Source organism: Vipera berus (assembly GCF_964194415.1).
Source record: "Vipera berus genome assembly, chromosome: 1".
In the NCBI taxonomy this organism is placed as follows: Eukaryota; Metazoa; Chordata; class Lepidosauria; order Squamata; family Viperidae; genus Vipera; species Vipera berus.
Window position 1 is genome coordinate 184,959,980 of NC_138202.1, and position 19,913 is coordinate 184,979,892.

The 19,913-nt window shown below is 40.8% G+C and overlaps 1 protein-coding gene across 5 annotated transcripts in view; it reads left to right on the plus strand.

Moving 5' to 3' along the window:
* Window positions 1-19,496, plus strand: part of UBE2F (ubiquitin conjugating enzyme E2 F (putative)) — a 148,791-nt gene extending 129,295 nt beyond the window's left edge. Inside the window, exons 8-11 of one of the 5 annotated variants that reach the window (XR_014024568.1) lie at window positions 1,004-1,036; window positions 2,755-2,840; window positions 10,999-11,061; window positions 15,696-19,496. Coding sequence is in view for 3 of the 5 variants with exons in the window: in XM_081313361.1 (XP_081169487.1) it covers window positions 1,004-1,036; window positions 10,999-11,061; window positions 15,696-15,746 (147 nt within the window). In the remaining 2 variants the exon portion in view is untranslated. The remainder of the gene's footprint in view (window positions 1-1,003; window positions 1,037-2,754; window positions 2,841-10,998; window positions 11,062-15,695) is intronic. The other 4 variants (XR_014024569.1, XM_081313361.1, XM_081313363.1 and 1 more) reach the window with 4 other exon arrangements.
* The last annotated feature ends 417 nt before the right edge of the window (window positions 19,497-19,913 follow it).

The following is a 19,913-nucleotide window of genomic DNA, read 5'->3' on the forward strand; positions in this document are numbered from 1 at the left end:
TTATTTCACATGTCATATTATCCACTGATACTGTTTTCCTTTTCAGAGAAAGAAATACATTTAAAATCGATTTTTGTATGTAGTAATATAATTATTAAAGCAAATAGAGTCAAATAAGATTTTAGATGGTGAATGATACAGCATGTTTATATTTGCTGTATATTTCCATTGTTTGCTACTTTGTAGGAACAAAACCAAGAAGCTATAAATAGCATAAAATAAATTATATTTTTTGGCTAATTGACCCTGGGCTGAATCCAGTTGGTGTAATTCCATTAACAGAATACTCTTTGATCCTTGGAAGATTTCTATCTGTGGAGGTAGGGAAGAAATTGTTTGTTAGCAGTTCTCCTCTGTAGTGCTTATGAACAGTATCACACAGTATCACAGTCCCTTCAACTCACTAGAGTAAATCAAGAAATGGTAATAAAGAATTGACAAGAGGAAATTGCCAAAAATCATTTCTTTAAACCATTTTTAACCACTAGAGTGATATAATTAATCAGACAGCCAGTTAACCAGCATATTTTATTCTCATAACTTGGGTATCATTTAGCTTGGAAAGTCTGAGAATATGTCAGGCATGACCAACCTTTTGGCTTGCCTGCATTTCATTGACTGAAGAGGAATAATATATATAATATGTATACAACTGCACGCATTAAGATTAAAAGCTTATGATCTTGTGGGTCCAGGGCCATGTGCATTTTGCTGGTTGGACATGTCTGCTGAACATACCTGATGAACATACCTGATATCAAGGAGATAAAAATCAGGAACCAGAGGATTTAAATTTAAATGGTTGCATAATTTCAAAGATTTGCATTCGTTTTTAATAATTTGCAAATCAGATTCTTTAAAAATTCCAAAATTCATAAGGATGTTTCCAGTATCTTTGTGGTTTTTCTAATTGTCTGCCTATCTGTCTATTTATCTATCTGTTTTTATATATAATGCATTTGAGAAATTTAATTTTGGTTGAATCCTTTTTTTCCCTTTTCAGGATGTTGTTTGGGGATTAAACTCTTTATTTACTGTAAGTAACAACCTCACTGAATGCGTGTGCATTTTGATTAATCTGCTAATATAATAAACCAGCCTTAACAGAACAGATTAGTCCTCACAATTTCCAAACCTGTATTAGTCTATTGATTCAAAATCTACAAGTTTCTTGTAACTTTTGAAAACTAGCACATTTATCATGGCATAAATATCTTTGAACTAGAGTCTCCTTTATTAGATTTATCTGATAAAGTGGGCTCTAGTAAAAAAAACCCTGATAATTTCATTAGCCTCATTTTTGCTCCCTCCTAAACCACTTAACTAATAAAAATGAAGGCGTGATTTAATCTGATTTACACACACACACACACACACACACACACCAGTAAGTATAGACTTATATGTTGGCACAAATACAAAGCAAAACACTCCGATATCTAATTGAAAGCTGAGCTCTGACCAGTTATCCAACATACAGCAATAACAACAAGACCCTCAGAGCTTTATTAGCTTTCCTCCCAGGTAGCTTACTCTTTCCTCCCAGGTAGCTTACTCTTCACCAGTCTGACTCATGATAATGGTTCAGTCCCCAGTTGAATCCTTCATGGAGCATTTCAAACCTTTAGCTTTGGTAAGAGCTCTGTCTGACCTCTTCTTATAGCATACCATCTAAAGGCAACTCCTACTTATTTCTCCCAGATTGTTTAATTACACAGATCTGTGTAATTTCAATAACCTTAAAATTCCCTTTAAATTTTATTTTAGATTATTACTTTTCTTTCCAGTGTTTCAGTTAGCGTTTTGGGTTCACTTGGTTTTACTTTGTTTTTTGCTGCTCTGCTTCTTTGCTGTTAAGCACTTTGATTTTAGTGACCTATAAGGACCCCTTCTGCAAGTATGCTCAGTAATCGCATATTAGTAAACTGATCATCCCTTACACTTACTCTAGGAATAAGTGCAATAGACTTCCAGAAGCCAACTTTTGCTTCATATTGCTAAAGGCATAAATGTGGTTTGGCTGCTCATTAGGTCACTTTGAGCAGGAAGCAGTTGATACCCATGCAAATAGTTACTGACTGTTACTGCTGACGAAAATATAAAAAAAATGTTTTGTCATTTAGCATTATTTTCTTATGCTTAGAAATACTATGTGTGCAGTGGAGGGGTGATTGTGGTTCCAGTATGTACTTCTTAATTTCCATATTGGATTGAATAATCCTTCATTGGTGATGTTATAGAAATTGACCTTTGTGATCTTGATCTTACCAACCTAACATAGTTTTTAAAAAAGTCTTCTGTATAAAATTATCTGTTATGCCATTTTTAAGCCTATTGAAAATACTGAGTTAATGAAATGGACTGTACAGGTAATCCTCAATTTATTTCCACAATAGAGTCCAAAATGTCTGTTGCTAAGTGAGACAGTTGTTAAGTGAGTTTTGCTAATAGGTTGCCAGTGAATCAGTTGCCAAGCATCCATATTTTGCTCATGTGACCATGGGGATGCTACAGAGATAGTAAATATGCAAAGTGTGAAAATGGTCATAAGTCACTTTTTTGGTGCTTTTGTAACTTTTAAACGGTCACTGAATGGTTGTAAGCCAAAGCCTTGACGAGTCCTGCACTTTTTAAAAAAAACCTTCCCTCCCTAACTCTGTTATTAGCCTTCCAATCACAAGATTTGAAGCAACAATGCATAGAGGCAAAGAAGGGAATGGAACATTAAAATGTATTCTATTGATTCATTCTCAGGGCACCTTCTCCTTTTCTCCAGTCTGTTGGATGACAGGAGGCAAATTGCTGCTGTTTTGAGATGACAAAGCAACAAATTAATAAAGGTATCATGCAGATGGATGGCAGTATAAAAGCAACAGTGAATTTTATAGTACCGTATTTTTTGGCGTATAAGACGACTGGGCGTATAAGACGACCCCTGACTTTTGAGAAAATTTTCATGGGTTAAAAAGTCGTCTTATGTGCCGGAAACCCTATACCAGACATGTCAAACACAAGGCCCGGGGGCCGGATGCGGCCCACAAAGTGGTTTCGTGTGGCCCCCGAAGCCATCCTGGAAACAGTGAGGGAATGGCCCCCGCTGCCTTGGCCCTGGCCCAGAGACCCTCCTTCTGCCAGAGACCCTCAGATCTGTCCCACTCCTGCCCAGGCACCCTTGATGCGAACGATGTAGAGCTGGCCACGCCCACCCAGTAGGCCATACGCACTCTAGCCACGCCTACCCAGTAGGCCACGCCCACCCTGGCCATACCCACCCGGCCCTCTGAGGGCAACTGCAATGCTGATGCGGCCCTCAATGAAATTGAGTTTGACACCCCTGCCCTATACCATTTCAGATAAATGACTGTCCAGTCGCTTCTTAAAAACTTCCAGTGCTGGAGCATTCACCACTTCTGGAGGCAGGTTGTTCCACTGGTTAATTGTCCTCACTGTCAGGAAGTTTCTCCTTAGTTCCAGGTTGCTTCTCTCTTTGGTTAGTTTCCATCTGTTGCTTCTTGTCCAGCCTGGTGGTGCTTTGGAGAATAGCTTGACTCCCTCTTCTGAGATATTGGAACATGGCTATGTGGACTTCAACTCCCAGAATTCCTGGCTGGCTCAGGAATTCTGGGAGTTGAACTCCATGATCCATAAAAGAACCAAGGTTGCCTACCCCTTGACTAGACATACCCAATTCCAGCAACTGTTCTTTGTATGTTTTATCCTCCGGCTAAATCCGGCTGCAACACAAGCCTGATTCAGCCCCGTCTGATGCAGATGGTGCAAAGCTGCCCTTTTGAAGCCCAAAGGGGCTTTTCCTTCCACCCACCCTTTGGAATACACACAAGAGTTGCAGTGTCCTGCATCATGTGATCACATTTTGCAACCTGACAAGTAAAGTCAGTGTGGAAGCCAGTGTTATTTAACAACCATAATAGTAACGTAACAAGTGTAGTGATTCATTTAACAATTGTGGCAAGAAAGATTGCAAAGTGAGGCAACTGTTTTCCGTGGCAATGGAAATTTTGGCCTCAGTTGTGGTCTTAAGAACTCCATGCAGTGTTTGTATTATAAAATCTGAAATTTAATAGCATTATGCTTGTATAATACACATGTCATTGTCTTTATATATGGCTGCAAGAAAACCCACAAGCCTGAAATACAATATATAACCCACATAAAAGCCACAACCCATTAAATCTAATACAAGTAGTCCTTGACTAACAACTGGTCAAAGTTATAACAGACCCAAAGAGGGGACATGGATTTGAAGATCAAATGGTTGGGTCCCTTTCAGACACAACTTCAGACACTCGGCAACCATGGCCACATTTATAGCATCCCAGTCACATTTTCAGCAAAATGGTGCCCACCATGAACCATTGCTTCACTTAATGACCCTGGATTTGTTTAACAACTTTGATGATTCAGTTAACAACCACTGCAAAAAAATGTAAAATTGAGTGGGCCATCATTTTATGACCATCACAACATATAACCATATAACCATAATTGGTGGGCTCTATTATTGGTGGGAAGGTAACAGCATTCTGTGCACCTTTGGCGTCCAGTCATGCCGGCCACATGACCACGGAGACGTCCTTGGACAAGCGCTGGCTCTTCGGCTTTGAAACGGAGATGAGCACCGGCCCCTAGAGTCGGAAACGACTAGAATGCATGTGCTGGGGAACCTTTACCTTTACCTTATTAGAATTGTATGTTGAGGACTACCTGTACATTACCTTTCTATTAGGTCTGCAGCTGTTTGTGGTCTTGTTGGCCTGAGTTCTGTTATCCAGATGTGCAGAAGCTTGGCACTGCCCTAGAGTGGACTGAGCAGGACTAATAGAAGCTCCCACTCAATTCAATGCAGCAAGATCAAGAAACCCTCACTGCTGCAGTTAAGATGATGCAGCAGGCTTCTGCCCAGGATAGCATGCAGAGTCCTATCTCAGCCTTGCAGTTGCAGCCAAGCTGCTCTGACCTCAGAACCTCCTGCACACAAAGGAGCACCTCCCTTCAAAAAAGATTTAATTCACTCCCTCCTACTTCAAAAAAGTTTAGGTTTTCTCCTCCCTCCACAAAGGCTTCATTTCTGCCCACCCTCAGTTGAATTTTAGATTGCACAAATTTATTAACTTTATTTAAATCCAGTTTTTAAATTAACAATTATTAAAATTTAAGAAATTCAGAATACACCCAGAGAAGGAAATAATAGGGAAAAATGAAAGTGAGAACTAACTGCTCTTTATATGATACTTTCATTACAGTATCAGATTACAAATAGAAAAGAAAAATGGTAACAAAATATTGATTGAAATTTTCAGCAGGTGCTTAAGAGTTTTGTCACCACAAAAATGTTTTGGCTCATTTTCCTCAAGTAAATAAATGAATAAGCATAATTTATGCAGAAATACTGAAATTCAAAAGAGTTCATAAACTTTCAGCACCACTCTACAGTTCACAAGCATGTATGTATGGGTCCATTTTGGTGTAGTGGGTTAAGGCACCAAGATACAAATCGGGAGGCTGCGAATTCTAATCCAGACATAGCCACCTGGGTGACTTTGGGCCAGTCATTCTCTCTCCATTACTACTGAATGGCAAGCCACTTCGGAAAAATATTGCCAAGAAAACTACAGGGACTATTGCCAAGAGTCAGAAAGGACTTAAAGACACAACTTTTAAGCATGTAAGTGACATACTATTCTACTTTCTATGCTTTAAGAATTATGTAAATATATATTATTGCTATTATGTTATATTTGCAATCTACTCAACTTGTGTATTGTGACTCACAAATGTATACTTGGAGGAGGAAAAGCTACACAAAACATTTTTCCACATATGGCGGAAAGGTGAAAATTACAAATAAGAAAACATTGTCCAGGAGAAGCAGAAAGTGAATTTTAACCTGGTCCCATGGATGCTCTGCTATTCCCCACTTCCCCCTTTGTAATCACTTTTGCTTCTGTGTTCATTTTGAATTACTCCTGTGTTACATCCAAATTTAACTTAGCTATAGTTAGAATTCCCTATCTTAGTACCCCTCTTAACCTTCCCAACCATGCAACATTAGTTACTATTGGGTAGTTATTGCTTGACTTGCAGGCTTTGATCCTTTCCATATACATACTGATGAAATTATTGTCTATGGACTGTATAGGTCAGGGGTCAGCAACCTGGAACAGCAAAAGAGCCACTCGGAACCAGTTCCGTCACACACAAAAAAGTGGGAGCTGCAAAATGTGCGCGTGCATGTGTGCACGCACGCGCATGCACAGAACAAGGCAAAATGTGCACCAGCCCTGCCCCCGTCCACCTCTAGTATGGACAGCTCTGCCGTCCTGGCTTTTCCTCCCTCAGAAAAAACTGCTCTCCCCCCCGCCCTGCGCGCTCTCTCTCTCTCTCTGGGACTTTTTTGTTTCCGCCTTTTGTGAAGCTTCGGGATCAGCTCCTGCCCTGGATCGCTTGCACTGTGCCGATCCTCGGCAGCCCCGACGCCCACGCTGCATCCTGAGCTGCGCGCACCTGTTGCCGTCTGTTGCCGCCAGCATACCAGGGGGGGATTCGCAGGCCGAGACGACTGCAGAGGGCCACGCAAAGACGAGGAAGGAAACGTTCTTTCAGAGGATCCCGCCCGGGCCCCCTCGGAGGCAACGGGCCCTTCCCCGGCTGAAGGAAGCCTCGCAAGTGTTTCCTGCAGTGCGGCTCCCCTGAGCCAGGAGGCACCTGCGCAGCAGCGGCGGCAAGTCTCCCTGGCAATGGGTGCTGGGTCACAGCGCCACCTTCAACCCAGGCACTGCCGGAGCCACCTGAGCTCCCTGCCCCTCCCCCCGGGGCCTCCAAACCTCCGCCGACCCATTCTCTCAATGGGACCTTTTTACTCCTACTTTTTTTCCAGAACAGCGGAGGGGGACTGGGAGCCGCAGGAGACGGCTTAAAGGCTGCATGCGGCTCCGGAGCCGCGGGTTGCTGACCCGTGGTATAGGTAAACTAATAACATGCATAGAATTTGTTTCTACTGATGTTTGCTTCCTGAAACTCAAGTAAATCCTTCTATAAGTATTTATTATAAGGGTCTGCAAGACTGTAACAAACAACAATTAGACCTTAAACTTAATCAGTCAAGAGGCTAATTTATATTTTCATAATAACCAATTCAAAATTATCTAAAAGAAACCTGTGCACACATATTTTTGGATATCTTAGAAAATATGTGTTGTGTTTTAGTTGATAAAAATGTCAGGATCTATATGTATTGCACATATATTTCAAGCATTGAGCCGTTTGGCTTTAGAAGATTTCTTTCTTACCTCAGTTTGCATTATTAATTGCAATCAAAGTTGGTTATTTTGTATGTGTTATGTTTCTTGGTTCCTGCATAAGATACTGATTTTTAGCAAAGGTATACTCTAGACTTTTATTATTATATAGGTAGTCCTCAGATTACAAGCACTTGTTCATCAATCATTCAAACTTAAAATGGTTCTGAACAGGTGGCAGTTATGACTGATCCTTGGACTTCTGGACATCGGTGTCCCTATGGTCACATGATTGCAGTGAGCTGCAGTCAAATGACTGAGATTTCTGACATTCCCTGCTCTCACAGAAAAGTCAATGGGGAAGGCATTAAGTCTCAGTCACATCAAGTCCACGTCAATTAATGACCCGTGTGGTCCTCATTTAATGATTGTTGTTGTTAGCTGCGAAGTCGTGTCCGACCCATCGCGACCCTATGGACAACGTTCCTCCAGGCCTTCCTGTCCTCTACCATCTTCTGGAGTCCATTTAAGCTCACGCCTACTGCTTCAGTGACTCCATCCAGCCACCTCATTCTCTGTCGTCCCCTTCTTCTATTGCCCTCAATCTTTCCCAGCATTAGGCTCTTCTCCAGTGAGTCCTTCCTTCTCATCAGGTGGCCAAAGTATTTGAGTTTCAATTTCAGGATCTGGCCTTCTAAAGAGCAGTCAGGATTGATCTCCTCTAGGACTGACCGGTTTGAGATTTAATGATAACCAGGACCAACTTTACCAAGTGATGCAGTCACTTCAATCACACCATGACCACTGTGACATCATTTAGCGACAGCAATTCCAGTCTCAATTGCTGTCATAACCTGATATGATGGAATGTGCACCTGGGGAAGACTTTTGGCAACACAGAGCTTTCCCAGAAAGCAGCCAAGATTATGAGATTACATAGTCCTGAGATGGATGGGAGAGGGAGATGGGGCTCAAAACAGCCACACTGTAGAATCTTTCAGGATGTATCTAATAGGTTAGAATAGTTTGGCAAGGTTTTGTCCATCAGGTGTAAGCAAATAAAGAATTTACCTAATTGGATTTCGCTGTCTCATTTCTGGGCTTGGGCCTTAATTAAATCTATAATTTTCTTACCTACTAGATATATCCTGAGGGGTTCTAGGGTACTGCTAAAGGTCTACCTCACTGCTCCCGCAGGTGTACATTCCATCACACCTGAGTGCTACATGTAGTTTCTTCACTAAGTAACAGTTGCTTTACTACAATTTATCTGTTTTTCCAGACAAATGTATCATTCCTTTATTTTGGCATGTCAGAACACCTAAAAGTCAAATTATGTAGTCAAGGTGTGTATTTTATTTCAGATCAAATATATTCTATGTTGCCCTTCTGCATCTGAAATAAATAATATTGTACAATAAAATGCAGAAGAATCCTATAATGAAAATAACAATCTACTGAGATCTATAAAATCCTGCACAGTTTGCTAACTTAGATCACTTTATTCTACTTGTGTATTTGTGCTTTCTGCCATATAACAGCCCAAAAATATAAGACATGGAATAAAATGCTGCCTTTGGGTCTTAATGTTCTTACAGGGAATACCACATTCCCTCATCAGGATGCATTGCTATCAGGAAAACAACTGAGGAAAAAAGAGACCACATTATTGGAAATTCAATATAGAAAGTTTATGCTTTATTTTGGCAGCAAAATTATATTTCCAAAATAAACTTAAAAGAAATAATGTCATTTCTGGTCAAGTAAACCTGGTTTCAAAGTAATTGCGACATTCTAAGGTATTTGTTTATTTCGTGGAATAAATAAAATAAATACTTACAGAAATACTATACATGTCAGTATATTAACACTCTGTATGATTTCCAGCATGAAGTAGTGCAAAAATCTGAGAAACTCATCTAAACCTTGGACAGTTAATCTGTTTCTGCCAAAGCCATATTTTCTCCTTAGTGACATGAATTGACCAACTATTTTTATCCTTCATAATTGCTTTTTTGTTCCAAGAATGTTCAGGATTTTTGACATTTTGGCATCTTTTGGCTTTAGCTAAAATTGGTTTCAATTCAATATGTTTTTTGTGTAAGCAAATGACTGTCTTAAATTGTCCACCTTTGAGAAAGTGTCCTGTTGGATATCTCCAGTGTAATCCATTGGAGACTTTACCAGTGCAGGTACTGAAGCCTGTCTCCGTCTACAACTGTCCAAGGTTGATTGCCATGTTAGGCCCTGGGGGGAGGGGGGGCTATCTGATAATATACATGTGTAAATGAATACATGGCTTACAAATGTAACCATCCCAAGTAGGCACAGACCTCTTCATGTGCCCATGTACACATCCTCATACACACATACATATACACATCATTATATCTGCCCAGTCACACATGCACACAACCTCCATAATGACTAATTTTGCAACAGCACAGCTGTTTTGAACATTTTCTTTGTGACTTTGAGCACCATATAATAGAAATCATAAACTAACAATTTTAAAAATGCAGCAATTAAGACCCAAAGTTACTAAGAATGGAGTTACTTCCATTATTGGAAGGGATAGAACAGCCTTGAGATTCCCTGTGATGGGAAGGCCAGGGCCTGCCAGGTTACAAGGGAAGGTATGTCAGGAGGTTAGCAAGCATATGTTTCACAAGTATCACATTGCAAACTCCCAAACTAAAATCACTTTTAAATCTCAATCATTTGAATTGTATTTGTCAGATTTCTCGATTATTTTTCTATTTATCCAGTTAACTGTAGAGCTTTTGAGGGTAAAATTGATTCAGTTGCCCTGCTTCCATTTACTCACAACTCAGCCTTATTAGCTAACAAAGAACTGTAGAGGTACAAGTTTTGCCCTTTTTGTTTACACTACTAGGCAAATGAAGGTGAATAATTATTACAGGTTGTCCTCGACTTAGCAGCCATTCATTTAATCATTGTTTATATTTACAATGGCCCTGAAAAAAGTGACTTAGTCACACTTACAACCATTGCAGCATTCCCCCAGTCATGTAATCAAACTTCTGGTGCTTGGCAACTTGCATGTATTATCTTTTGCAGTCTTTCTAGGGAGCTTCTGACAACAAAGTCAATGGGAGAAGACAGATTCCCTTAACAACCTCATGATTCACTTAACTGTAGTAATTCACTTAACAACCGTGGCAAAAAGATTGTAAAATGGGTCATGACTCACTTAATAACTGTCTTGCTTAGCAATGGAAATGTTGGGCTCAATTGTGAGGTAAGTCAAGGACTACCTATATTCAGCTCAAATTGCACACTAGCAGTCACGGAGAAATAAAAACTCTGGTCTGATAACTTGATTGTAGATTGTGATTGTAGATTGTTAAACCAAACCCTTATTTATCTATTCATTCATAACATCTTTCCCCAAAGATGCACTCCATCTTCCCATTTTTCTACACTGACAATTTATAAAGCAACCCCAAATTACTAAGGGCCTTCTATAGCCCTTGAATATATTCAGGCATTAAATATGAATTTAGTGTCAGTATACTTTATTCATACATAAAATATTTAGACCCATCAGCTAATTTTGACGGTCCAACAAAATGTATTTTCCAAATGATACTTTGATACCACTTCAGTTTGAAATTGGGCTTGTTCAAAGCTGGCATTCAAGAAATAGAGACCCAAACAATCATAACTTACAACAAGCCTTTTTAAAAACAAAACAAACCTATTTTGTGTTTTTTAGGATCTCTTGAATTTTGATGATCCTTTAAATATTGAAGCTGCAGAACATCATTTACGTGACAAAGTGAGTAGCAATGTATTGAAAATTACAATTCTGCTCATTTTTAAAAAAAATCATTTGGTAGTTTCCAAAAAGAAAATATTTAAATTAATATTTTCAAGGTATTGTGGATCTAAAATGGATTTAACATTAGATATAAAGAATATATAGCAACCTGACAGGTTGTTGTATACCAAGAATATCAAGCCAACAGACAAGACTGTGGGTATACTTTTGCCTTCTTATTGCAAAAGCATAAAATGTCACTCCACCTATTTAAAACATCAACCACTTTATCCAAGTCCTTATTAAAGATATTGAAGACTACACAGGACTGATATGTGGCATCCTTCTTGGTATCTGTCTCCAGTTTGATGAGAAGCCATCAGTGGGCACTCTTGAGTATGATTGAGAAATAGCTACACTCAGTGCTTTTTTTGTAAAAGAAAAAGGTGCTGGAACTCACACATGTCTGCCTTGGTGGAGCAGTGGGCTAATGCCTCCTTAAGAAACACCAGCTGCCTGCAATTAGTGCAGGTTCGCATCCCACCAGGCTCAAGGTTGACTCAGCCTTCCATCCTTTCGAGGTAGGTAAAATGAGGACCCAGATTGTTGGGGGCAATTAAGCTGACTTTGTAATAATGCCGCTTGGGGGTGTGTGTGAAAGCCCTAATAAGCAGGCATATACATAGAATGAAGGCTACTGTTAAGTTTGTAAGCCGCCCTGAGTCTTCGGAGAAGGGCGGGATATAAATGGAATTAAAATAAAAAATAAATAATAAATACAACCCGCCTTGCTTACCCTACAAGGTTCCATCCAAAAAAGGTGCCGGAACTCCGTTCTGAGCGTTCTATGAGGAAAAAAGCCCTGGCTACACTATATTCAGTATCTACAGGGACGCGGTGGCTCAGTGTGTTAGGACGCTGAGCTTGTTGACCAGAAGGGCGGCAGTTTGGAGGGTCAAATCCCGAGTGCCGTGTAACAGAGTGAGTGCCTGTTACTCGTTCCAGCTTCTGCCAACCTAGCAGTTCGAAAGCACGTAAAAAAAATGCAAGTAGAAAAATAGGGACCACTCCGGTGGGAAGGTAACAGTGTTCCGTGCGCCTTTGGCGTCTAGTCATGCCGGCCATATGACCACGGAGACGTCCTTGGACAAGCGCTGGCTCTTCGGCTTTGAAACGGAGATGAGCACCGGCCCCTAGAGTCGGAAATGACTAGCACGCATGTGCGGGGGAACCTTTACCTTTTTATTCAGTATCTACTCAATTTTCACGTCCTCCAGACATTACCTTATCAAGTTATTTATCAGGACATCACCAAATATTTATTGAATTTGCTGAAGTGCACATAAACCACAATGCCCTTTCCATAGACTTAAGGAACAAACTTAAGAAAGCTATCCAAGCAAAAAATGAGGTAATGTTAGTCTGAAAATAGTTCTGCATAACCAATTCACATTAAACTCTTATTTTATTGATTTCATAGTTCAAACTAAATTATCTCTTATCAGTCCTTCTAGAGTGTGTCAGAATCAGACTGACTGGTTTCTGCTTTGCACATTTCACAAAGAGATTGGTTCAGATGGAATCTTTTGCTTAGATTTATTATATTAGTGAGTCACAACTACCTTGGCTTTCTTTTTACTTGTCTTCTCTTCCTTTGAATGCACATACCAAGTTCAAGAGCCTGAAGACTGTTTTTGAATTAACTGTTTGAGTTTCAGCAGCACAAAAAGGTTCTGGCCTTAAAAGGAGGGAGTTTTAGGCCTTTTTTGCCTCCTTACGTTACTTACAAAGTCAAATTATCTGTGGGACTATCTCTCCCGAAGGACATCTACTCATATTACCAGATCAGATAGGGCGGGCATGCTCTTAGTCCCCTCTCTTAAACGATGCCACCATATGGGAACTAGAAAAAGTGCCTTTCTTGTAGCATGTTTAGTCCCTTAGACTTAGAGAATGATGTTCAATAGCAGATTCAAGCAGTCTGTATTAACTGGGCAGATTCTTCTCCAGCATCATCACTGAGGCCTCATAAATTCTATGGCACAATTTTTATAAGGAGAAGAGAGAAAGGACCAAATTAATAGAAAAAAACTTCCAACTGTCTCGATAGAGGCTGGGGTAGAGACAAAAGTGCTATCAATAAACCATTAAGATACCTTAATGGTTAATCTTAACTGATTAAGGGCAGCCACTGAGGCACTCGACCGGGTTGTACCCTTGCGGCCCCTGACCCGGCGCAGATCCCAGCGAGCTCCATGGTTCTCCGCGGAGCTCCGGGAGATGAAGCGTCGGAAACGGGGCCTAGAGAGCTGCTGGAGGTCCAGCCGATCTGAACCCGACCGATTGCGGTTAAGAACCTACATTAGGTCTTATCTCGCTGCGATGAGGGAGGCGAGGTGTAATTACTTCTCCACCCTCATCGCGTCCGCAGATAATCGCCCGGCCACCTTGTTTAGGGTGACTCGCTCCCTTCTTAATCAGGAGGTGAGGGAGGATCCCTTGCAGGGTCGTGCCGAGGAGTTTGGTCAACATCTGTCGGATAAAATCGCTCGGATTCGGACCGGTTTGGACTCCAGCTGGGCAGAGTCTGACGATCAGGACACGGGCGGTCTTGTCAATGTTATCTGGGAGGAGTTTGATTCTGTGACCCCTGATGAAGTGGACAGGATTATGGGGAAGCTGAGTTCCACCACATGTTTATTGGACCCATGCCCTTCTTGGCTGGTTTATGCAGCTAGGGAGAGGACACGAGGCTGGCTCCAGGCGGTTATATCTGCTTCTTTGAGTGAGGGTTGTTTCCCCACCATCTTGAAGGAGGCGGTGGTGAGACCTCTCCTCAAGAAGCCTGCCTTGGACCCAGCTGTATTGAACAACTTTCGTCCAGTCTCCAACCTTCGCTTTCTTGCGAAGGTTGTTGAGAGTGTGGTGGCGCATCAGCTCCCTCTGGTCCTGGATGAAGCGGATTATCTGGACCCTTACCAATCGGGTTTCAGGCCCGGGCACATCACGGAGACGGCATTGGTCGCTCTGGTGAATGATCTCTGGAGGGCTCGGGATAGGGGGTATTCCTCTGTCCTAGTCCTATTAGACCTCTCGGCGGCTTTCGATACCATCGACCATGGTATCCTGCTGCAGCGTCTCAGGGGATTGGGAGTGGGAGGCACGGTTTTTCAGTGGTTCTCCTCCTATCTCCTGGGACGCTCGCAGTCGGTGTTGGCAGGGGGGCAGAGGTCGACCCCTAGGACTCTCGCTTGTGGAGTTCCTCAGGGGTCGGTCCTCTCGCCTCTCCTGTTCAACATCTATATGAAACCGCTGGGTGAGATCATTCGTGGTTTTGGAGTTGGGTATCATCAATATGCTGATGATACCCAACTTTTTTTCGACCCCAAACCACCCCAGTGATGCCCTCGCTGTGATGTCCCGTTGCCTGGAGGCGGTTCGGGTCTGGATGGGGAGGAACAGACTTCAACTCAACCCTGACAAGACTGAGTGGCTGTACATTCCGGCTTCCCGAGACACCTGGGATGTTCCACCTCTTTCTATGGGGGGGTGAGCTTTTACCCCCTGTGGATAGGGCTCGCAACTTGGGAGTCCTCCTAGATTCACGACTCACTTTGGAGGATCACATAGTGGCCGTGACTAGGGGGGCTTTTGCCCAGGTTCGCCTGGTGCGCCAGTTGCGGCCCTATCTGGACCGGGAGGCCTTGTGTATGGTCACTCATGCGCTCGTGACCTCTCGCCTAGACTACTGTAACGCTCTCTACATGGGACTTCCCTTGAAGACTACTCGGAGGCTCCAACTGGTACAGAATGCGGCCGCGAGAGTTGTCTTGGGAGTTTCCCGGTACTCCCATGTTACACCTTTGCTCCGTGAGCTGCATTGGTTACCAGTTGTCTTCCGGGTAAGGTTCAAGGTTTTGGTTATGATCTTTAAGTCCCTACATGGCATGGGTCCGCGATACCTCGAGGACCACCTGCTGCCGGCGTCGACTCCCCTCCGCCCTGTGCGCGCCCACAGAGAGGGCCTCCTCAGGGTGCCTCCTGTCAAGGAATGTCGACTGGTGGCCCCCAGGGGGAGGGCCTTCTCTGTGGGTGCTCCGGCGTTATGGAACCAACTGCCGGTTGAGCTCCGGATGGCATCAGACCTCCGATCCTTCCGTCGCGGGTTGAAGACCCATTTATTTGAACTAGCGGGTCTGGCCTGATGGGGGTACTTGGGTTTTTTATAGGTTTGTTTTATTATTCTGGTTTTAACTTGGGCATTAATTTAATTATCTTTTAATGTTTGTACTGTTGTTTATATTTATGCCCTGTGAACCGCCCTGAGTCCCTTTGGGAGAAGGGCGGTATAAAAATCTCAATAAATCTTAAATCTTAAATCTTAAATCTTAACTGATTAAAAAAAGGTTACGTTCTCTTGGCAAACATCTAGTACAGTAGCAGCTAATTTCAAAGGCCACTCCTTTTTCTGATGGGAGCAAGAGCCACAGCTATTTTTATCTCCTACAGATTCAACATCTTTTCTCCTCAGGGAATATAGGGAGTAAATCTACTCTGTCTAGAATGCAAACTATGTATTGGAATTTTAATGGAGACACATTAGTACAGGGCTGTTGGTTCTGTAAACATATTTATTTTCCAACTCCATACAGGAGGACTTCCGAACTAAAGTTGAAGATTACATTAAGCGCTATGCAAGATGATGATGAGAGATGGATAGCAAGGCCATGATGTTTTCCTAAAACTACCAACACCAAAAAAGGGTTTTTTTGTCTTGTGTTCATGTTGTTCTAATGAAGAAAACAATCCTCTTTGTTAAATGAAAAGTTCATCCATACAACAAGAAAATGATGTATGTTGGCTACAAAAACCTGTTTAACTTTCAACAATGTCTTTTTGAAATTGTATTATGTATTCAGAAGCGAGATCTCCTCGATACTAAATAAAAAGTCCTATTAAGATCATTTATTCATTTTAAAATGTTCTTAATAGCTAGTACAGGATATTTAAGTATGGCAATAAATAAATGTGGGCCAAAATTGAAATGACATGTCATGCATTATATTGAACACATATGTTAGCTCTGTCTGCTGTTGCTGTTAAAGTTGAAATTACTGATACTGGTTCATTTTTTATCTACTGTTTTAAATTTGCATTTACTGTGCAAAGCACTTACTGAAACCAAGGCTGAACACACATAAATACAGTGTATTTCTTTTTAAAAATAACTATTTTACATGCAAATGTAATGAAAGGTATAATAGTTTTAAATACCTTTAGCTTCTGGTGTGGAGAATTGATATTTCAAGTTATTATAAAACTAATTTTCATTTTCTGGTACCAAAGCTTTAGAAGCTAATCTTTGAGATCAAATTAATGCTAACTGTAACGTAACAATAACAGTGTAAGAAGCCAATTTTTTCAGGATAAACATGGTAAAGAACTTTCAATATAACTAGCTCTAAAGTATGTATGAACTACAAAACCATTTGGGTTGAGGGTACACTATCTAGGTATATTTAAAAGCAGATGCTTTATGTACTTCATATTTTATCTTAACTCTTTTTGATACAATGACCATTCTAAACAGTGAGAGTCGTACCCCTCAAATAATTTAAAATTAATTAAATTATTGCCAAAGTAGAGATGAATAAATGTTTGTTTACTTTCATACACATTGTGTGCATAATATTTCTGCCTCAACTTTTTCATATGGAAGAATCTAATTTATTAGGTCCTTTTGTAAGTTCCCAATGCAGTAAACCTTCAATTTAATGGTCTCATTAGGAGAAAGGTGTCTATAAAAGCAGGATGTCTGCTGATTCTGAATAGAATTTTATCTATGCATATTTTATGCATTTTTTAAAAAATGTAAAATTGGAGTGAGATTTTATGCATGTTTGGAATGATGAATGGGATTTTATGGATGTCCAGATTTTTATCATTGTATCTTAAGTCTGAAAGTGTATTAAATCAAAGATTTACTACATCATCATACTTTAAACTTTGATAGTGAATTTATTATAACTACAGCTGATTAAATTCTATTAGTCACGAATGAAGGAGAATACATACGTGTCCCAGGATGCAGTCTGAGTCGGTCACTGGGACCAGAGGTTTAAGTCTTCTGAGTTTACGGACTCATGTTGGAGCCCATTTTCAGGGAATTTCTTTCAAGAGAGTATTAAGGATTTGTTGTGCAGAGGTCTCCTTGTGATACCAAGGAGTTGCACAGACAAGGAGAGCAGTAAGAGTCACACAGTAACCACAAGAGTACACTGAGTTGTAAAAGCAAAAAGTATTTTACTTTGAGGTGGTGTAAGAACAAAAATGCACGGTCAAAAATAAACAGTCCAGGTCATACACAATAGCAACAGTCCAAGTAGCAATCCAAAATACAAAGTCTTCTTACCGGTCCAGAGGTCAATACACAGTTGTACAGGTTTACAACAGTAGTAAACCAACAGTACAGCAAAACAGAGCAAAAACAGTAATAGTAGAGAGCAGTGAATTCAGAGAGAGAAAGAAGCTACGTTCCTCTGTGTTGTGTTTATTGTATGTGGCTTTTCAGGTGTTGATTGGATATGTTGATGGCTTGCTAAAACACCCCAATCAACATCTAAAAAGCCACATACAACAGACACCATATAAATATCACACACAGCACACCTTCTGTTGGAGAGAAGTTCCCTGAAGTTGGGCTCAAGCACAAGTCCGAAAACCCGAAGACGGAACCTCTGGTCCTGGTGACCAACCCAGATTGGATCCATCATTAGTGTAATGATATTTAAACCAAAGCACCTTGAGGTTCAGTTGGAATGAGAATTAATTAAATACATGCAATTAATGGTCCTTAGAAATTAATTCATGCAATTAATGGTCCTTAGAAAATGCTTAATTTGTTCAAAAAGAAGTTTGTTTCAAAATAAAAAGTATTTCTTTGAAAATTGAGTTACTCAGAGGTTTTGAGAAAAATAATAATCTGTTGCCTATCTTTGGGAAATTTATTTACAAATATTCTGAGATAATAATATAAAGGATTTGTTTCCAGTAGGCCAGTTTTCACAAGAATATTCACATTTTGAAGAAATATTACAAAACAAGAGCATTGTAAATTAACACACAATTCAACACAGTTTTTCTTCATTAACAATGCAAAATTCTTAATACTCACATATAGCCATCTTTTTATTTTTCAATAAATGATTGAGCAATAAACTACTGTATAGAAAACTGTACAGAGAGAATAGAAGGATACAGAAAACAATTGGGTCAGATAACACAACTGAGAATTAGAGTTCATTGTTTTATGCTCACAATACTAAAGGTACAAGAGATCCTTAGGAGACTGGAACATCTGGGAGATAGTTTCATGCAACATCTGCATGCAGCTGGGAGGGTTGACTAGAACACAAGTAGCCTTTGGAAAAACTGGTGGCCAATGCAGGTCAGAGTAACTGATGGACACTGGAAAGTACTAAAGGGGCATTGGAGATCAATACAAATCAGTCAATGAAAGAAAATAGTTTTCCAAACAATTCAAAGTTCTGTGAACAAATTGTTTGGATTGTGGTTCTGTTTACAAGCATTGTAATGCTAGTCCCTTGAAACATTAATTTTGCATTCTTAATAAACTCATTCTTAATAAACTCAGTGGTTCTGGGTCTGGACCAGCATTTGAATGCAACCACTTTCATTAGAACTATTGGGATCTCCTACTTGAGTGGCTGAGACTATAGTTCCTGTTTCTCAATGGACTGTGGATTGTGCAGTAAGGTTATCCTCTTTCCCCTCATACATACAGGCCATTGTTTTGGAGCCAGAAGGACAACTAAGCCATGGTGAGGAAAAGGGGAGAACTTGACAGCTGCAAAGTGAATAAAGACAAGCTTGGTGGTCTTTCTCTGCACTAACTGCAAAAGACCTGAGTAAACAAGACTGTAAGATGAAAGTTGACTGATGCAACTGAGGGATGTGAATATGGTCTTTTGAGCAAAGAACACTGAAAAAATGGGCATACTGGAGCATTTATGAAACTCCAGTATAGCAGATGGGAATGCTGGAGTCTACTGTACTAGGTATTTCAGACTGCCAAACTGTAATGGAGTTCTAAAGGGACTGTGAGAAAAGAACTTGGCTGGTGGAGAGTAAGAGGGTAGCTCTCAGGTTATTTGAATTTCTTAGCATGTGTGAACTATCTTGTGTGTGGTGTTGTTTTTTGTCTATTCTAGCTGTTTGTATTTCTGTAAAGTGTTGGAATAAAATCAATAATGAATCTGATTAATCACTACCATTATATGAATGAACTTAAACTTTCCTAACATACAGCCTCCAGATTTATGCCTTCTCCCAACTGGCTATGATGGCTAATGTACCTTTTTGAACTATTTGCCAAAAAAGCATTTGATTTTGACAATAAAGTCACCTTAAAATAAATGTTCACAAGATCAGCATCTCAAAGTATTTTTTTCTGTTTGTTCTGCACTGCTATATAATTCCCTAACCCTTTAAAACAGGCATGTCCAAAGTCCGGCCCGTGGGCCATTTGCGGCCCGCGGGGCAGATTAATATGGCCCTCGGACAGCCCTCCCTGCTCTATGTAAATGCGGCCCTCCCTTCTGAGAGGGCCGCATCCTGGCGTCACCGCCCAAACCTGGAAGACGAGCGGCGCAGGCACGACGCCCCCAACCTCCACTGCAGAATCTGTCTCCTTCCCCTCATTGGGCTTTCATTCAGTTCACCGTCCATAGCCAGAAAATCAGCCTATCTCTGCCTCTCCCCCCCACACACACACGATACTCTGCTTTTTCCACCCCCTGCGGGAGAAAGTTTTATGCTCCGTTAAGGACACAACTGGATGCTCATCTGTT